The sequence below is a fragment of the Hylobates moloch genome, unplaced genomic scaffold, assembly GCF_009828535.3.
Source record: "Hylobates moloch isolate HMO894 unplaced genomic scaffold, HMol_V3 SCAFFOLD_9, whole genome shotgun sequence".
Classification (NCBI taxonomy): domain Eukaryota; kingdom Metazoa; phylum Chordata; class Mammalia; order Primates; family Hylobatidae; genus Hylobates; species Hylobates moloch.
The window spans coordinates 84672348-84692157 of NW_026652284.1; the positions used below are offsets into that span (position 1 = coordinate 84672348).

The 19810-nt window shown below is 44.3% G+C and overlaps 1 protein-coding gene across 2 annotated transcripts; it reads left to right on the plus strand.

The window, feature by feature from the left end:
* Nucleotides 1-2013: 2013 nt before the first annotated feature.
* On the plus strand, nt 2014-18859 carry DCSTAMP (dendrocyte expressed seven transmembrane protein). Of its 2 annotated transcripts, XM_032758484.1 has the most exons (4): nt 2044-2080; nt 10773-11813; nt 17047-17355; nt 18294-18859. In XM_032758484.1, exons 2-4 carry the CDS (start codon nt 10785-10787, stop codon nt 18366-18368), a joined length of 1413 nt encoding a protein of 470 aa, XP_032614375.1. In that variant the 5' UTR covers nt 2044-2080; nt 10773-10784; the 3' UTR covers nt 18369-18859. The 2 variants fall into 2 exon arrangements, with proteins under 2 accessions (XP_032614376.1, XP_032614375.1); XM_032758485.1 differs by lacking the exon at nt 17047-17355 and having other exon boundaries at nt 2014-2080; nt 10773-11611.
* Nucleotides 18860-19810: the final 951 nt, after the last annotated feature.

The window sequence follows — 19810 nt, forward strand, 5'->3', positions numbered from 1 at the left end:
CTTTCTTTCTTTCTTTCTTTCTTTCTTTCTTTCTTTCTTGCTTGCTTTTCTTTCGTGTATCAAGTTTGCTACCTACCTCCTGGCCAAACCAGGCCACATGGTTCAGCCCAGATTCAAATTGGGTGGGAACTACAAAGTTACAAGGCAAACATCATGCATACCGAGAGGTCATTAATTGGGATCTACCACTGCAGGGTGGTAAAAGAGAATGAAAATTGATATGGTGGGGAATACCTTAGCATCTACTAAGGGAGTCATCAGGAAGATATGAGATATCCTGTGAAGGCTTCCCGAAGGAAGGAGAGGAAGGGAAGACCATTTCAGTTGGAAGAAGGATACATTATGGGAATAAGTCATTTTACTGGAGATATGAACACTTATGTAACCAATTCCCAATTGATAGACATGTGGGTTGTTCTACATATTCTCTATTACAATCAATGCTGATCTGTGTATCTAGCTATCCAGCCGGCATAGGGAGGCATATGGTAGATTTGTACACACACGTATACATACACATACACACTGCACACACATACGATGCAAATATAAGATAAATTCTTAGAAATGGAATGACTAATTCTAGTAGCTTATAAATTTATATAGGTATTGCCAAATTAGACTTTTTCTTTTACTCCCAAGCTTGGGAATTGCTGGGGACTCTCAAAACCGTGTCACTGACTCCACTTTTGGTTGTGGGAGCTGGAAGCCCCTCCATTTCCTCTTCCCAGTTCTTTCTTCTAGCAGCTGCCCCCAGGTTTGTTCTCCATGATCCAGCAACTTCTGTCTCCATCTCCCTTTCTCAGAAGGCTCCATCTCCTCCTTCCCCAAGAAGGTTGCAACTGCCCTCAGCTTTCCTCCCTCCCTCCTCAGAGAGTACCAACATCTCTCTCTTATCTTTGTTCTTCTTTGTGAGGCTGATATGCTAAATTTCATCTAGTTTTCCCCAAACTCAAACCACAACCTCTCTACTGCTGCCTTCTCCCTCTCCATTTCCATCCCCAGCACTACTACAAAGGAACCCCGTCCAGTCCAGCCAGTTGGCTTGCTCCTCACCTCCTCCCACTCTGGTTCACGCTCCAGCCCACTGAAGAGTGGTGCCCACCCCCAGGCCCCTGCCTAAATGGCTCTTCCAGAAACACCAGTGACTTCCCACTCACCAAAGTCTGGGGCCGTTTCCTCAAGATCCTGCCCACTCCCTGACCCTTCCCTTCCTTGGGGCCACCATGGCTGCTTCTGGATGACTCAATCAGACACCCACATTGCAGTCCCATCCTTCTTGTTCGAATGAAAACATCTCACTTCAACAGCTCTCTTCACCTTCAGGACTAAGTCAGCCCCTTACACAAAGGACTGATGAGGGGCATGCAGTCTGTGCGCCCAGCCTGCACCCAAGGGTCTATTCTGATCCTTTTTTTTTTTTTTTAAGATAAAAGTTCTTGCAGGTATAATAGGGGTCTCCATCAAAAAGTAAAGAATAATTTTGTAGAAAGGTTTTGAGACTTTCCTAACTCTCTGAAACTACACAAGCTGGTCCTTTTGACTTGGAAGCTAAATTTCTAAGATGGAAAGTCACATGTATGAGTGGGAGGCATGAAACCAATTACTCGACCTGTCTGGGGTCATGAGTGCAGAGGCGGCTCCTACGAACCATCTGCCTCTTCAAATGTGGATGAGAGGTGGGTATGGCGGATGCTTGTCATTTCCCAATGGCTCGAGTGGATGTGGGGAGTATGGGAGTGAGGGGAAAAGAGGAAAGAGGGAGAGAGGCCGTCCAAGCTTTCACAACTCACTCTCTTGTGTTTGAAAATATCTGATTTCATTATTTTCTATAATCTATTATTTTCTATAATCTATTCTGAGGAAAATGCTAGAAAGAAATATGCTATTCCTTTGTATCAGCGTTACTCTTTGTTGATATTAAATGGCTTAGTCACTTTATGGGGGAAATAAAGAGGCTGATTCATGGTGATGTGACCCTCTTGCCACTTCTGGTTCCCTTTTTCCTGCTATATATATTAAGACCTACAGCCCTTGGGAAGTGCATTTCTGCATTCGAAGAAGAACCTGAGAGAAACCTGTAAGTAAACTTTCAGAATAATCTTATTTCTAAAATTGCTTTTAAAAAAGTACTAGTAAATTTGTAACCAGAGCATACTTTAAGGCCCCCTCTACCCCGACAGTCTCCCTATGTATGAAGTATCAGAAAGTCTTTTCATGTTGATATCTGAATATCCTCTGCTCAGGGAAAACTGCAGCATGAATATCTTCTTATGGGCGTCGCCTGGGTATACTCGAGCCACCCTCCACTTTATGAATCCCCTCAGCTAATCTTCCTGGCGGTTATGGGGAGCCCTAGGGTGGCTCAGTTCTGCCTGGCCAACGATGCAGCTCCTGGCACCTGGCACACGCAGCAATGGGCTGAATTTTTCCATAAATGCTGTTTTGTTTACCTAGTAGCGTTCATTAATCTTTCCTGTCTCGTGTGACGGCTGCTTTCACAGAGGAAGGCATTTGCTGGCTTTCCCAAGGCAAGAACAATGAAAACAAAGTCATGAGGAGCTCTCTCTACCTCGAATGAAGGCCGCAGCTCCTGCTCAAGCTATTTTGGCAGTCTGAGAGAACAGTACATTCTGAACCACATTGTAAGTTTGCGAGAGCTTATACAAAAAAGAAAGGGAGAAAAAAGGAAAAGGAAAAGAAACCCTCCAGTCTTCTTTTGTTCCACTCCCAGGTGCTGGGCTTTGATGTTCTGTCTCAGAAGTGACTTCAGAACACCAGCTCCAAGAACCAGCTCCGCTGCTCACTGCACCTTTCATTTCAGAGAGCATGGGGCTAGTGGGGACCTTAGAACTCAGCTAGCCCATAGGAGCTGAGGTCCAGGAGGTGACATGACCTATCCAAGGCCACGCAACCTGGCTTGGGTAGAGGCAGGTTGGACCACAGGTCTCCCTGTTCGGCGCTCTTTTCCTGTTCTGCTCTGTCCTTTGTTCGAATTCCTTTTAAAATGAGATTCACATCAAGCCAGTGAGGGAAGCTGATGGGTTCAGACTGGGTTCCCGCAGGGGACCGGCAGGGCTGGTTGAGGAGTACGGAAAGAACAGAGTGCTTGTCCATTTGGGTTTATTGTCCCCTGGGGTGTCTGCAGACTATATCTGGGCTTGTTGAGCATAAGCCATTGGCTTTTGCACAGGCAGAGTCAGAATGAACTGGTATCACTTAATGGGAATTGCAGGACATCAGATGAGGCAGGAGCTTTGGAAATGGGGAGAGAGGGGAGCAATAAGATGCTCCCAAGGTCACTGTCTCCAGGCCTTTCCTCCAGAGAAGGTCACATTTCTTCCTCCCACACTTTCAATAGCAGTAAGCCTGTGGGTTTCTGCTTACCAGCTCTGGAGACAGACAGGTGATGTGCAGCTTCAATACCCCCCAGTCTAGAAAGCTCCTAGGGTGGGCCATTCATATGGAAGTTCTCATTATTATTTCATGGCTCCATTTTTTGTAGCTGCTGACTGGACCTTGTATCTGAAGCAAGGACGCATTCATCTGCACCTTGAAAGTTGATCTGTGATCAAAAGACAGTGCTCAGGAATGCCGGTCTCCTTGACTCATCAAAAAGGTGGCCAAACAGAGCTCTGTAGGTGGGGGCTGTGAGCCCTGTGCCCTCCATGCTGGGGCTTTCAATGCTTCCACTGACACTGAGATCCCATGCAGGGAAAACGATTAAGGTGTATGCACCTTGCAGAGGTGTCTGCTAGCTAGCATGGGCAGGGTTGATGTGGAAGTCTGGCTGTTTCTGTTTCCCATGGCAACAGCTTGGCCCTGCATGAAAGCAGGTAAATGTGGGCTCAAGCCAGATGCACAGACTGCATGGCTCTGCAGGGTTCTTGGCTCAAATCAGGGCTCTTCATCCCTAACCCTGTTCTGCTATTTTCCTGTTCCCTTCCACTCAGCCACAAAAAGGGCTTTAACCCCATGAAAGAGAGACGGGGCCCTTGGTGGTACTCTGCTATGGACTCCAGCTAAGGCTTCCCTGCCTGAGGTGTGGTAGAAACTGCAGTTCTGAGATAAAAGCAAGAAAGTGGCCATTACTCTAGGGATAGGGCTGTTGGTAAAAGCCAGAGGCAGGTATTGTATCCTGGGGACACAAGCATGTTGAGTCAGGAATAGACATTATTGACAATGGAGGCAAAATAAAGAGAAATTACAGGTTAAAGCGATCAGGTAAACTTTTAGAAGCTGCCGGAAGAAAACGATGGAGAGGCAGAGGGAGGGACTCTGTAAGCACAAGAGAGGGGAATAAAACAGTTAGAAATCTTTGGGCAAAAATAAACATTTCCGAGGCATAGAGGAAAACCTTTATGTGTGAGACTAGAACTTGGTTTAAGCATGGTTTTTAAATGTCTCCAGGGATAAAAGGGGAAAAGGTAATTCACAAGAATGGAGAAGAGGAGGGCTAAGATGAGAAGCGGGCCAGAGAGGAGAAAAGAGAGCCATGTGAGCATCATCTGATGATCAAGGCTGCACTCTCACAATCCGTGGCCAAAATCAGCTGTTAGAGTGTTTAAAAATAATTTGAGCCAACAGTTTTTTAAGAACCAGAAGATGTCACCCAAAGAAATCTAGATTTCTGACTTGAAAAAAAAAAGTCACAAAATCTGGTGACTGCCTCTATAGAGAGCTCTCAAGAAAATCTGCTGGGTTGGAGGCTGCTGTTCTCGCAAGTTAAATGGGGGCATGGGCTCTCCAGCCCCCCAGAGACCCATGGCCCACTGGCCCACACCCCACACTCCCAAGGAGTATCTGTAGCTCCTTACTTCCTTCACTGTTTCCGGTGCTTGTCTGACCCCTGTAGGCATTTGAAATGCTGAGTGCTGCCTGCAGGGGACAGGATGAGCCCCTATTCCTGACCCCAGCTCAACAGGGGAAGGTGAGACCAACACCAAATGCACTTTTCTTCCCCGTCCCTGGGAGAGACGGCTAAGTTGGGAGAGACAGCCCTTGATCTGGACCTCAGACCAGGATAGGCCTGCGTCCGGGGTGCCCAAGTTTAAGGGGTGAGCAAGGTGAGCCTAACGCTGGCTGTAACAGTCTCTGAGTAAACATAAGTATTCATGACTGCACGATGCCGCGGAGCAAGTGTTCACCTGGGAAAGGAGAGCTGCAGTCAGCTTTAGGTGGCTCAATAAAGCTGTGCTGGCAGAGGAGGGGAGGACCCTGGATGTGGCTGACAACGCAGGACAGCTCATCCTGGCATGGTGAATCTGCATTTCAGGATTCTTTCGTGATTGGGATGCTGGGAATATATTTCAATCAAATTCAGAAGCTGCTCTATGACGATCATGTCGAAGAGGGGCTGAGCAGTTGTCCATTCTGACCCCTCAGGGTCATTTAAACATGGGTTAAAATCCTGGCTCTTGCACTTATTAGCTGTGTGACCTTGACCAAGTTATTTAACCTCTCTGAGCCCCAGTTTCCTATCTAAAAAGATAGAGCTACAATAGTACAGGGTTAGAAAGCATGTATATCAGATGCTGTGGCCAGGCATAAAGTAACACATTAATAACTACCGTCTATTATTAGGAGTATTTCACTAAGCCTCAGACATTGACACAAGCTATAGTTTGTCTGCTTCTCTAATTATGTATTCTGTGGTGACTGAGGGCCAACTGGATATTGTTATGGACAGAATGTTTGTGTCTTCTGCCAATTTATTTGAACCCAGTGTGGCTGTATTTGGAAATTGGGTCTCTAAGGAAGTAATTAAGGTTAAATGAGGGCCTAAGTGTGGAGCCCTCGTCTGATAGGACTAGTGTCCCTATAAGAAGAGGAAAATGTAACTGCCTCACCATTGTGGAAGAGAGAGACAAGAGACTGGCAGCCAAACAGAGCAGTGGGTAAAATGATTTCTGGGTGCCATGTTGGAAAGGTCTTTGTACTTAATTAAAGGTGACACAGTGTGAAGAGATACCAGAGAGCTCACCTGCCTTCTCTCCCCGCCATGTGAGGACACAGGGAGGAGGCAGTTGTCTGTAAGCCGGGGAGGGGTCCTCACCAGAACCCAACCCTGCCAGACCTTGATCTGGAACTTCCAGCCTCCACCACTGTGAGAAATCAATTTCTGCTCTTGAAGCCACCCAGCCTGTGGGGTTCTGCTTTGGCAGCGCTGGCAGATGACAACAGGTACATAGGAAATTTTAATTCCATTACTCAGGAACTGTAGTGGAATTTTAAAACAGGACTCATGAAAAGTCAGAGATGAGATATTAATGTGATGGGAAGTGTGTCACCAAGTGGTAGAAAACTGGGGGTCTCACTCCTAGCTTACAGTCTCTTAGCCACTTTGGATTTTATTTTCCTCAACTGTGACTATCAGCCAGGGAGGTGTCAATCAAAATCATCTGGACTTGTGCTATCCAATACATAAGCTCCATTTATATATTTAACTTTAAGTAATTTAAATTTTATTTAATCTTAATTTAAATGTAAATGATTTAATTTATTAAAATTAAAATTAAATATCATAATTAAATAAAATAACACTAAAAGTAATTAAATTTATTACTTAAAATTAAATAAAATTTAAAATTCAATTCCTCAGTGGCATGAGCCCTATGTCAAGTGCTCATGTGGCCAGTGCCTCCTATGCTGGACAGTGCATATATACAGCACGCCCAGCATCACAGACAGTTCTATCAGACAGCACTGAATTCTAGAGCTTGCTACCTGAAGCCTGGGCTTCACGAGAGCAGCTTCAGCAGCACCTGGGAACTTGTTAGGAATGCCAACTCTCAGGGGCCACCCTAAACCTTCTCAATCAAGATCTACATTTTCACAAGATTCCCTCCGGTGATCACGTACTCAAGTCTAAGAAGCTCTGAGGTATGATTCCCTCCAGCTCAAAAAAAAAAATTTACAAATCTGGGTATCTGCTTGACAAAGTCTTTGAGAAAGAAACCACTTGTTTAGCTTATCAAAATTCCAATTTACTGATTTGCCTAAGAGGAAAGAATTGAAATATCTGAAGGAAGATCAGCAGAATGGCTGCACCTCCACAGGAGCAAAAAGAAATCAGCAGATATCTAAAGGAGGCATGGGTGGCGTCACCGTGCCTGGAAGGTGGTACACCTTGAAGGTTGGTACAATCCAGCTCCTATCTCTTTTTTTGTAGTTGTTTTTTAAAAAGAGAGATGGGGGTCTCTCTCTGTTGCTCAAGCTGGTCTCAAACTCCTGGGCTCAATCAAGCAATCCTCCCACCTCAGTGTCCCGAAGTGCTGGGATTATAGGCATGAGCCACCACGCTCAGCCTCCAGTGCCTGTCTCTAAGCCTCCCGTCAGCTTAGGCATTCAATCTTTGCCTAAAGAGCAAAGAATGGACATTCTTCATTTTCTGTGGCAGCAAAGAAACAACAAGGAATGAGTTGCATTTACTGGGGATCTTTTATCCAGAGAGTCTTAAGGTGCTTGCTAAGGTTCCCCTCATTAAACCAAAAGAAGCAGGTAGGTCATATATTCAATTAGGGAAAATGAGGAACAGAGAAGAAATCAATGCCACAGTCAACGATGCCAAAAGGGCAGACTGGAACATCAGCCTTTGGGCTCACGGGCCTAAATTCTGCTCTGGAGCTTGAGCTGTAAAATAAGAGAAGATACGTTCAGTCCTCTCACTGCAGAAAGTTTTGGTGTCTGGTGACGTGCTGTTTTTAACACAAAAATAAGAAGGATAATATTAGAGCTGTTGCCTGTTAAGAAAACATGTTCTTCTTACAGGACAAAATTGCAGTCATATATCTTATTTAATTGATACTAGATTTTATTGCAGAACGTTAAAATGTTAATGTGTCCATAAATCTTTTTCATACTTTCAGAACAATGTCTGTATTAGGAACACTCTGCACAAGGATGAAGGCAAGAGAAAGGAAAAATGAATCCAGAATATACATTATTAATTTTTTAGGAAGGAAGCAAAATGGTGCCTCATAAAGGAAATTAGAAAAAAGTTGAGCAGCTAGGATTTCTGATTTCCTTTAAAGAAGAATCTGCTAGCTTGAGACATATCCTTACAGAGTCAACTATTTTGATGCAGGGAACGAAAAGCGAGCAGATAATGGAAATGGGCTTGTGATGTACAGGTCAGCTCTTAACAGCCACTGGCAGAAGGTGTGATGCCTCCAGCAGGGACAAACAGTGAGCTGAGGGTTCTGCCACATCACGCAGAGCCATGGAATTGGGGCATGGTACAGATGACAGGGCCTGCCCAGGAGTCGGGGAAGTCTGGCCTAAACCCTGTTGTGCCGTCTCCACTGTGTGATTGCTGACAAATTCCAGCAAGCACTCAGAGCCTCAGTTTCCACTGTGTCAGATGCAAAGAGCATCTGCAGGCTTGGGGCAGGGGTAGAGGGAAGCGTTATAAAAAGTGCTTACAATGTAATAGGGAATTAACACATTTTAGGGTATCAATCAAATAATGGTTTGGGGTCAGACCCAAAGCAATGGGAGAGCAAAGAGTCATGCCTGGGAGGAGAGGCCAGAGCTCCTGACTTCTTCTGGTGCTGGGCGTCCTGCCCTCTGCCCACCTGCCTGCAGAGTCCTCCTGCCTGTGCCGTGGAGCCTGTCTGACTTGGTCCGTAATGCCAAGGAACGTTCAGCAGCACAGGGGCCTATGGTAAGGCCTGTCTCTATCTTCACCCTTCAGTCCAAGCTCTGATTCCAAAAGGAAGCAAGCTTTCAGGAAAAAGGAACTATGGCCTTTTGCTGGCCCCCATTTTAATTACCATTCTAATTCCCTTTCCTGCTGATGCTGTCAGAGCATCCTCATATGTGGGATCTGGACTCTGCTAAGGCCAGTTCCACATAGCAGTGACCCCTCTTCAACACTCAAGTTCGCCTCATATCTCTTTTCTGCTCTGAGCATTTCCATTCAGATTATATGGCAGGAACTGCAAGCACTCTCTATTCTTGGTGGAGAAATTTACACACGTTTACTTGTAAACTGCCTATTCCCCCCATTTTATTTCTGCCCTTCGTTAACCTCATTCAGCCTGAACACAGAAAGAATAATTTCCTCACCTCTGGTTGCTCAGTTCACAACCTCCATCCAATGCCTGGATTCATCTTACACGACAAATGTAATTCACTGGCTCTCACGGTATTCAGCTACTCCGTAAATTCAGACCCATCCTATTTAATGTGAGAAGGGATTTATTTGAGATTGTTTAAAAATTGATCAATGTCCGCATTAAAATCCCATACATATGATATAAGGCTTATTAGATATTTTCATGTCAATCAGGAGAGAATATCAAATTTATTTTATATATATTACTCCAAAATGAATCCAAGTCTCTCTGAGAGCATCACAGACCTAAATCTGTGTGACTGATGGCATGTTAGCAGCTCCACAGTGCCTTCATTTTAATTATTCCAGATCTAGGAAAAAAGAAAAGATGATTATCTCAGTGACAAAAAATAAATATTCTTCTTTTCTTCGTAAGATTCTCAGGAGGAAACTGTTCTCGAAGGGCAGGGGCATAAGAGGGAAGAAGCCATGGTTACAGAGCAGAGACACAATGGTCTCAGTCCAAGGCTGCATTTAAGTTTGGATGCCCTTGGTGTGCTTTCTGGTCTGTAAAACTAGAGCACAAGAAAACAGATGACTATTAAAGAGTAAGCTTGCATAATGCAGTTTATTGACATTTCAGCCTATCAACCTAGGGTTCAACTATTAAGGCTTATGATATAGGACTGTTGCCTTTATCAATAAACAATGACTCTCTAGCAGACCAGTACAGAATTCAGTGGCTTAAAATAAATCAGCATTTATGATGGCTCACATGTCTGTGGTCAGCCAGTGAGCTGGCTGAGAATCAGTTGGTCTAGGATGGCCTCTCTCACATCTGGCAGTTGGACGGCTATTGGCTGAGCTGATGGAATTGCCTGGTCAGGTGCCTTTCATCATCCAGCAGTCCAGCCTGGTGTAACAGGCTCAAAAATGGCCACCTCAGAGTTGTCCATGTCCTACTGCTCAGAACCCATGAATATATTACCTCGCATGGTAAAATGGACCCTGCAAATGTGATTAGGTCTCTTGAGATGGGGAGATTATCCCGGATTATCTGGGTGGGCCCATCGTATTCACAAGGGCTCTTATAAGAGGGAGGCAGGAGGATCGGAGTCTAGAGAGAAGATGTAAGGATAAAAGCAGAGGGAAGATGCAATGTTGCTGGCTTTGAGATGGTGGAAAAAGGGTCCATGAGCCAGGAAATGTAGGTGGTCTCTAAAGCTGAAAGAGGGCAAGGAATCAAGTTCTCCCCCAGTGCCTCCTGAAGGACCCCAGCATTGCAGGCCCATTTTAGACTCTGACCTCCAGAACTGTGAGATAATAAATATGTGCTTCTTTAAAACACTCAGTGGTTATTTGTCACAGCAGCGATAGCAGGGAAATGCAGCTGCACTTAACACAGCAGGAGCAGGGTTCCGTGAGAGCACATGGAACAAGCCCCAGGCCCAGGATTGTCACTGTCATTTCTGCCACATTCGATTGGGCAAAGAAGTCACAAGCCCAGCCCAGAGGCAAAGGAGGGAGGAATGGACCTCATCTCTTGGTGGTGGAAGGTGGAAGAAGCTGTAAAGTCGTATTTCAAGGGAGAGGACAGAGGAAGAGTAAAGAATTGTGGCCACTTTTTTTGTAGTCAGTCTACCACCATGGCTTTTATGAAGGTCAGTGGACATTCAAAAGCAATTTCTGACCTTGGTTTCTTCTTCATTTTCAGGACCCAAGGAGCATGGGTATCTGGACCTCAGGCACTGATATCTTCTTAAGCCTTTGGGAGATTTACGTGTCTCCAAGAAGCCCTGGATGGATGGACTTTATCCAGCATTTGGGAGTTTGCTGTTTGGTTGCTTTTATTTCAGTGGGCCTCCTGTCTGTGGCCTTCTGCTGGTTTCTGTCATCAATCATAGCGGCCGCCAGCTCCTGGATTGTCACGTGTGTTCTGCTGTGTTGCTCCAAGCATGCACGATGTTTTATTCTTCTCGTCTTTCTCTCTTGTGGCCTGCGTGAAGGCAGGAATGCTTTGATTGCAGCTGGCACAGGGATTGTCGTCTTGGGACACGTAGAAAATATTTTTCATAACTTTAAAGGTCTCCTAGATGGTATGACTTGCAACCTAAGGGCAAAGAGCTTTTCCATACATTTTCCACTTTTGAAAAAATATATTGAGGCAATTCAGTGGATTTACGGCCTTGCCACTCCACTAAGTGTATTTGATGACCTTGTTTCTTGGAACCAGACCCTGGCAGTCTCTCTTTTCAGTCCCAGCCATGTCTTGGAGGCACAGCTAAATAACAGCAAAGGGGAAGTCCTGAGCGTCTTGTACCAGATGGCAACCACGACAGAGGTGTTGTCCTCCCTGGGTCAGAAGCTACTTGCCTTTGCAGGGCTTTCGCTCGTCCTACTTGGCACCGGCCTCTTCATGAAGCGATTTTTGGGCTCTTGTGGTTGGAAGTATGAAAACATCTATATCACCAGACAATTTGTTCAGTTTGATGAAAGGGAGAGACATCAACAGAGGCCCTGTGTGCTCCCGCTGAATAAGGAGGAAAGGAGGAAGTATGTCATCATCCCGACTTTCTGGCCGACTCCTAAAGAAACGAAAAACCTGGGGCTGTTTTTCCTCCCCATACTTACCCATCTCTGCATCTGGGTGCTGTTTGCAGCTGTAGATTATCTGCTGTATCGGCTCATTTTCTCAGTGAGCAAACAGTTTCAAAGCTTGCCAGGGTTTGAGGTTCACTTGAAACTGCACGGAGAGGTAGGGCCCACAGGTACTTCTCATGGTGTATCCCGGCTACTTGCTGGTCTGTCTTGCAAAAGATCATGAACCTCCCGAGGCAGGGCAGTGGCTCATTCACCTTTGCATCCTTGGTGCCCAGCACAGTGCTTGGCACATAGAAGGAACCCAACAAATGCAGGTCAAATTGAATCGAAGTCCCGATGTTAGGGTGTGATTCTGCATTAGTTCCCTGTGGCTGCTGTGACAAATGGCCAATAATTGAATGGCTTAAAATAACAGAAGTTTATTCTCGGATAGTTCTGGGGGGAGAAGTATGAAGTGAGTGTCGCTGGGCAGAAATCCAGGTGCTGTTACCACTCTTTGCATCTTCCAGATTCTAGTGGCCGATGGCATCCCTTTGCCTGTGACCACATCACTCCCACCTCTGCTCTGTCATCGCATCACTTTTCTTTTTGCATGTGGAAAATCTCTCTCTGCCTCTGTCTTAAAGAATGTATATAACTGTATTAGGCCTTTCCAGTATAATCCAGGGTAATTTCTCTATCTCAAGATCTTTGACTTAATAATATTTGCAAAGATCATTTTTCCAAATAAAGTAACATTAACAGGTTCCAGGCACTAAGACCTTGTATCTTCAGGGCATCATCCAGCCTCCTACAGTCAACAAACACTGAAATGTGGAAATAAGTATCTCTGAGGTTGAACATGAAGTGGATTCCCAAGCAGGACTATCTGGCATGAATCTAAGAGACAGGGATTTAGGGCCTGCCTTCCTCTCATCCTCAAGCTTGCGCAAGTAGACTTCGAGCACCTTCTCTGAGTGAGAACTTTTCTGTGCATCTTGAGTCCTTATTAAATACAAGAGGGTTCCCAAGGCATCAGTGCAATGTTTAGAAGGATGATTGTTGAAAAGGGCTCCTAAGTTACCCAGTAAAATGGCTGGTGCTAGTAGCTGATAGCACCCGCTTTTAAAAATGCTACACAGCTACACTTTGGTTTTTTGAGACAGATTGGATTACTAGTTCTCAATTTTAAATGTGTGTTAAGAATTTCCTGAGTTGGATATAGAGTTTCAGGCCTCGATTTACACAGATTTTGTTTTAACTGGGACAGCATTTTAAATGAGCACGTCTGTGATTTCAAGGTAGGTGGTCCATAGACCACATTTTGAGCAACTCTGGTCTAGGTCTTAGAAAGCAAGGACCCTCTAACCCAGAGGTCCTCAACCTTGGATACAGAGTTGCATCACTGCGGAGTTGAACTAACAAACCACCTCAATTCCTCTCTCCAGAATCACCAGAGATTCTGTTTTAATTGGACTGCGGTGAGAGATTTTTAAAACCTCCCAGAGTAATTCTAACGTGCAGCCAAGATTGAGAACCCCTGTTCTAAACCCCTCACTCCAAGAACAAAGCCAGAAAGTTAACTCCTAATTGCCATCAGATGGATCTGTGAAAAATCTTCATTAGCCAGGATAGCATCTGTCTCTGAGCTGGTGCCTCCTGCATCTTGAGGGATGTGGCTTTCTCTCCTCTATTCTCCTTCTCTCTCCTCTTGGCAGGCATGGACAAACAGAGAAGATGGTGGGGATGGGGCATCCCATCGTTTATCTTTTCTTTTCCATTTTCTCTGTGGATATTTGTGCTTATGATGACATTTCAGAGGATCTGGATATTGTCAGACACTTGTCTTGTTTTTTAAACCCAGAAATTGCCAGGCTGAATGACATGGGGTGTGTATGCACATGTGTGGGTGTGTATGTGCATGTGTGTGATGCCTGCTGGGTTAAGTACACTAGCCCAGGCTGGCAAAAATAATGCAGGTGAACCCCAAAATTTGGGCTTAGCCTAGGAGGGTTCTTGGCTTTGCTTGGGAAAGAATTCAAGAGTGAGCTGACAGTGAAAGAAAGCAAGTTTATTAGAACAGAGTACAGCATAATGACTGCTCCATAGGCAGAGAAAGACTATCGCATAGGCAGAGTGGCCCAGAGTAGCACTCATGAATTGCTGATCTGTTATATTTATACCTAGTCTTAATTATATGCTAATTATGGAGTGGGTTATTCGTGAGCTTTCTGGAAAAGCGGTGGGGAGTTCCCAAGCCATATAAGACAACTTCTGGGTTATTGCCATGGGATCGTTTGTTTGTAAGCTGTCATGGTGCTGGTAGGAGTGCCTTATGCAAATATATAATTAGCATATAATGAGCAGTGAGGACAACTCGAGGTTTTTTTTCATCACCATCTTGGTCCTAGCTGATTTTGGCTGTTTCTTTGTTATATCCTGTTTCTATCCACAGGGTCATGACAGAGGCTCAGTAAACAAGTCCTGCTGATCTCCTGCCTCAAAAACACCAACAGCTGTTTCTTTTTTAAAAAAAATTATTATTTTTAACTTTTATTGTTATTTTTAATTGACACATAATCATTGTACTTATTTATGGGGTATCCAGTAGCTGTTCCACAGGTCTGATTTGCCCTACTATTCCTCAAGCTGCAATAGGCTGTGCCAGCTGCTGGGGAAATCACAGAGGAAAAACGGCCACAATGTTGCCTGCAAACCCTCCCATGAAGCCCCACTTGCCATTTCTCTCTTTTCCTCTCAGGGCCTTAAATCCTCCTGCTGCATCCACACTTTTCCTCCTCTTTCCTCTGGCTCAGCAGATCTAGTCCCATGGCTCCTGCCCTCCTAAGCCTGGGCTGCTTCTCAGAGTTGATTATTCTGAGCTCTCTGAGTCCTCTGAAGAATCCCGTTAATTACAAGGCACGCTGTTGCTCTAGATATCTGGAGCAGGGTGGATAATGGAAGTAGTGTTTTAGCTGAAAGCCAAACAAGAATTTCAGACATGCATGATCTTTGGGGGTGGCCAGGAAAAGGGCCTCGCTCCTTCTCCTGTGTTCTCCTTTCTTGTCTTCCCCCCTTGATTCTTCCTCTCTCTCCTACGTTTTTCTTCTCTTTCATTTACTTCTCTCTCAGCAAGTACCCATGGCCGTGTTGTGAATTCTCACCATGTTAGATAGAGGGGGAAAAAAAAGCCAGCTCTGCCTTCCAAAAAAACCCCAGCTTTCCAATGACAATGTCCTGACACCTTCATCTTTGGGGACTGCTGGCTCCTGGGGGTGCGAAGATGTCTAGGTTGTGAGGGCCTCCTTGAGGGGCTTATGTCCCGGGAGGGAGGTCACCATGTACACACGTGAAACAGCAGGGTAGTGGGCACTGGAACAGATGTGAGTACGAGACTGCTGTGGGAGCGTTTCTCAAACTCCCTCCTGCTGTGTCTTGGAGACTGTGCTGCCAGCAGCTAGCTTCTGCATGACTGGCGATGCCCTGCCCTTATGCCAGGGTGCCCTTGGGGGCTCCTGGTCTTCACCATTGCCTCACATTTGCCAAGGAGAAGTCACGCAGGAAGAGAAACACTGGCTCAAGGTGTTGCGAATATTTCTCCCTCACTTTTGTACGATTTTATATATGTGTTTTGAATAAAGAAGATGGGAAATGACCGAAGTAGAGCCAGTTCTGTGGGTGGGCAGTGGAAATAAAAATAGCCAGAGTTTCTACTTATTGGGTACCTACTATGTTCACTGCATTTGGCTGCATTAACTTTTCAGGACTGGCTGACACCAGAGCCTGCCCTCCATTCATTTCTTAATGATGCCAGGCCAACAAATTGTTTACTTAAGAGAGGAATATATATATTAAAACATTGGGGTGCCATTTAGTATATTGCTTGGCATTTTGAAAGAATTAATTTGTCTTCCACATTACCCTCAACCAACCCCATACAAAAGTGTTGACTCAACCGTTCTGAAGCCCTGATTCCCAACTGCAAAATCCCCAGTTAAATTTCTAGACAAAATAACTTCGTCCCAGACCGAACACCCGCTGCTTTCTTATTGCAGGATTTCTCATCACTGACTCAATCGATGTGTTTGTTTCTTCAGTAGTATTAAAAAGAGTGCATGTCTTTGCTCTGGGGACTGAAATCTCTCTATTTAATTGTAGGCAGACTATCTTTCTAATAAGAGAAAAGGAGAGGCAACGCAAATGTTTTTCATTGCTTCGGCACAGTGCTGGGGAAATTATAGATTTGACTTGACATTTGTGTAGGGATCCCGGGTTTGGGGTTTCCAAAGTCTTCACAGGCACTGGGATAGATCCAAGGTGCCCAGTGTCCTCTGGGTGTGGTTAGGTTTGTGGCACTAGAGTGATAATAACTTACTAAGCACCCCAGTCTGTAAGGCTAATGCTCCTTCCCCACGGTGTTTAATTTACACTGGGAGTAGTTTATTCATGGGCAGGATCTGGTCCATCAACTCCTGTTTTGCCAAATTAGAAAACAAATCCACTGAGAGATTAAATGACTTTCCCAGGTCAGAGAAAGAAAGAGCTGGATCAGCACACACTTCTCTTATGAGTGGCTTGGCTGGGTGGCTCCATGTCATCTCGTGCCCTCTGTGTCAGTCTGCCGAGGGCAACTGGCTTATTCTCTTGCCTTCAAAAAGAAGGAATGTACCTCTCATGAGCATCCAATAGGGATGAGAAATTTTCCTATTTTTAGGACCTGCCCAAACATGATTTTAGAGTCTCCTTCAATAACGTGGGCTCGAGAGCCAACATATCAACCTAGAAAGGAATATAGTACGCTATATCCCCCCTAAGCTCCAGAACATAGATGTAGAACATAATTTCATGCCTCAACATCTTTGTGACCTTGTGGTCTGCTTAAGGGATATTGGGAGGATATGATGGGGTCCTAAGGGGCTATGTTCTAAAGCAATCTTCTTCCTGAGTTTAGCTGACTCCATGCTCTTTCTTTTGCCCCATATGTCCTAACATGTAGAAACAAGTATTCCATGAAAATGAGTCATGTGATCAAATTTGTTAGGAAAACTGCTGGCTAAAGTTAAAAGATTCCTCTGCCTACTTCTCAGAGCCTTCAAAAGTCTAATGGGCATTGTGATTTTCAAAAGAAGGGACAGAGTAAAAAAGTGTATTTAATACACTTCTCTCAAGGGAATCTTTACTGTATTTCTACAAACCCACTTCAGAAAACACTGCAGTAGTTACAAATAAGACGCATCTCTTCTCCTTTGCTCCAATCATAACACACAAAGGAAGATGTGATAGTTCCTTTGGCCAAAGCTCCCTGTATATTTGAAGATAGTGCCATGTGCTGCAGGGAAGTACTGAGAAAGACAAGGACTGAGTACAAAAATGGCATGCATCATGATTATTTTATTCTTTCATTTTAGAAACAAGGAACTCAAGATATTATCCATGATTCTTCCTTTAATATATCTGTGTTTGAACCCAACTGTATCCCGAAACCAAAATTCCTTCTATCTGAGACCTGGGTTCCTCTCAGTGTTATTCTTGTGATATTAGTGATGCTGGGACTGTTGTCCTCTATCCTTATGCAACTTAAAATCCTGGTGTCAGCATCCTTCTACCCCAGCGTGGAGAGGAAGCGCATCCAATACCTGCATGCAAAGCTGCTTAAAAAAAGATCAAAGCAGCCGCTGGGAGAAGTCAAAAGACGGCTGAGTCTCTATCTTACAAAGGTAAGGCCAAGATGGTGGTGTAACCTCCAATTGAGGAAGTGTTGAGTTTGAGAGGGAAATGGGAAAGGGGACTTCAAAGCACTTAATGCTTCAACTTCACATCAGGGCTTGTATACCAGCAGTAGATAGGACATTGGGGAAAAATGAACAAATGTACGTGGCTAGGGCTCTTAACTCTGTGATTTGAATGCTGAACCAAAGGATACTACAAGATATTCTTAAAATATTGGTTTCAAGAAAGTATGTTCAGTCATTGTAGAGAGGCAACTGGAGAGGTCCTTAGTGTTGACTAGTAAAGGACAAAGCACAGTAAGATATGCTTTCCTAGGTAAAGAAAAAACAGACAGGGAAATGTCTACTATAGCTTTGTAAATGCCAAAGAATTTGTTCATTTTCCAGTGTGTGTTTATGTGTCTATATATATAGAGAGAGGATATACAAAAATATAATTATATACAAATATATAAATAAAAACATGACTCATACATAAAATGGACATATATCAAAAATTTTATGTAATTTAATACATATTTATTAATAAGGGAATGGTAAGAAAAATTAGAACCAAAGAATAATTCAAAGAACACGCATATAGGCCATCAGGAATACCAAACGAATTTGCTTAATAGATGCAAAACTGTCTTTTTCTTTAAGGGTGGATGGGAGGGGTCAGTTGTACGCTACTGGATGGAGATCACGTGGATGTCATGGACAAGAATCACTCACATTGTTTCTATCAGCCATCTGCAACTTACAGAATTGGGAAATAGCCCATAGACAATGGAAGACCAACATAACCCACAAAAATAAGCTTGTCTATTTCAGTCTTTTGCTGTTTTTCCCAACATCTTTAACCCCACAATGAAAAAATTGATGTCAGAGGCATTTAAAATGACTCCAGCTCCAATGGCCATTTATCCACTTTTCTGTCTCTTCAGATTCATTTCTGGCTTCCAGTCCTGAAAATGATTAGAAAGAAGCAAATGGACATGGCAAGTGCAGACAAGCCATGAGAGACCCCGGGTACTCCTCAGCCACATCGCGCCAGCAATTCTCCTCAGGTCTATGATGGCAGTCACTATTCATGCTGGATAATAGAGAACTATGTGACGCAGTCCTCTCAGGAGTCTGAGTTTACAGAGCCAACTTGCAGCACCTGGTTGTGCCTCCTTTCATCTCAAAGCCAAAGAGCTGCCAGGTAAATGGTTATGTGGTCTATCTTCCAAACAAACCACATGATCTTGCCTGTGTCACAATGTAATAGGACTCTAGCTGGGTCCCCTGGTGATGAGTTCCAGCATAGAATAATGTTCAAAGAAAAGAGAACGAAAACAGTTGAAATCTCTACCACAGCCTCACAAGCAAATGCCAAGGGGAACATACACGTAAAAAGCCAGCAAACTATCTTCAAACTCTTCCGTCCTTAATGTCTTCCATGGCTATTGCCCCCACAATGGTCTCTTTTCTCCCTGCCCCCTTATTAAAGAACTCATTCTGAAACCCAGTCCTAGCAGCTCCTAGTTTCTTCTTACCACCGCCTGCACTTCTGCCCTCTACCTGCCTCTATTTTGTTTTCTCCTCTTTTAGCAAATCCCCTGGCTGGTATTTATGACAGGGTGGCCTGCGGACCATGTGCATTAAAATTATATACAATTCTTGTTAAAATGTATATTTGGGCCCCTTTTCATCTTTAACTATACTCCAAATCACTTTTATTTTTATTATTTTTTATTTTTTTGGAGATGGAGTCTCACTCTGTCGCCCAGGCTGGAGTGCAATGGTGTGATCTCGGCTCACTGCAATCTTCGCCTCTCAGGTTCAAGCAATTCTCCTGCCTCAGCCTCCCAAGTAGCTGAGATTACAGGTGCCTGCCACCACGCCCAGCTTATATATATATATATGTATATATATATGTGTTTGTACTTGTAGTAGAGATGGGGTTTCACCATGTTGGCCAGGCTAGTCTTAAACTCCTGATCTCAGGTGATCCACCTGCCTTGGCCTCCCAAAATGCTGGGATTACAGGCATGAGCCACCACACCCAGCCCCCATATCACTTTTAACGAGTCACAGGACACACTGTCTTTATCTGTTAGGCACGTTTGCCCTCAGTCTGAAGTGCTCTTCCCTGTTGGAAGGACAGACTGGAAAGCAGTGCTGTCACCAAAGGCAATTTTGATCTTGAAAACAGGATTTAGACTCACTCATTAGGGTCCATCTCACTTGGATGGGAAATGCTTATTTAATTGCAGCTTATTCACTTTGATTTAAATGAATGTTAAGTTAAATTTCTTGAGAAATCCACTGTGAAATGTGCTCTGTTAATCTTATAGAGGCAGAAAGGTACTGCCCAAGGCAATTTCATAGAGCACCCTTTTTTCACCTCTAATTGTAATGGCCTATAAAAGTATATTGCATTATTGCCTAAATCACCATTTCTCATCTCACAAATCTC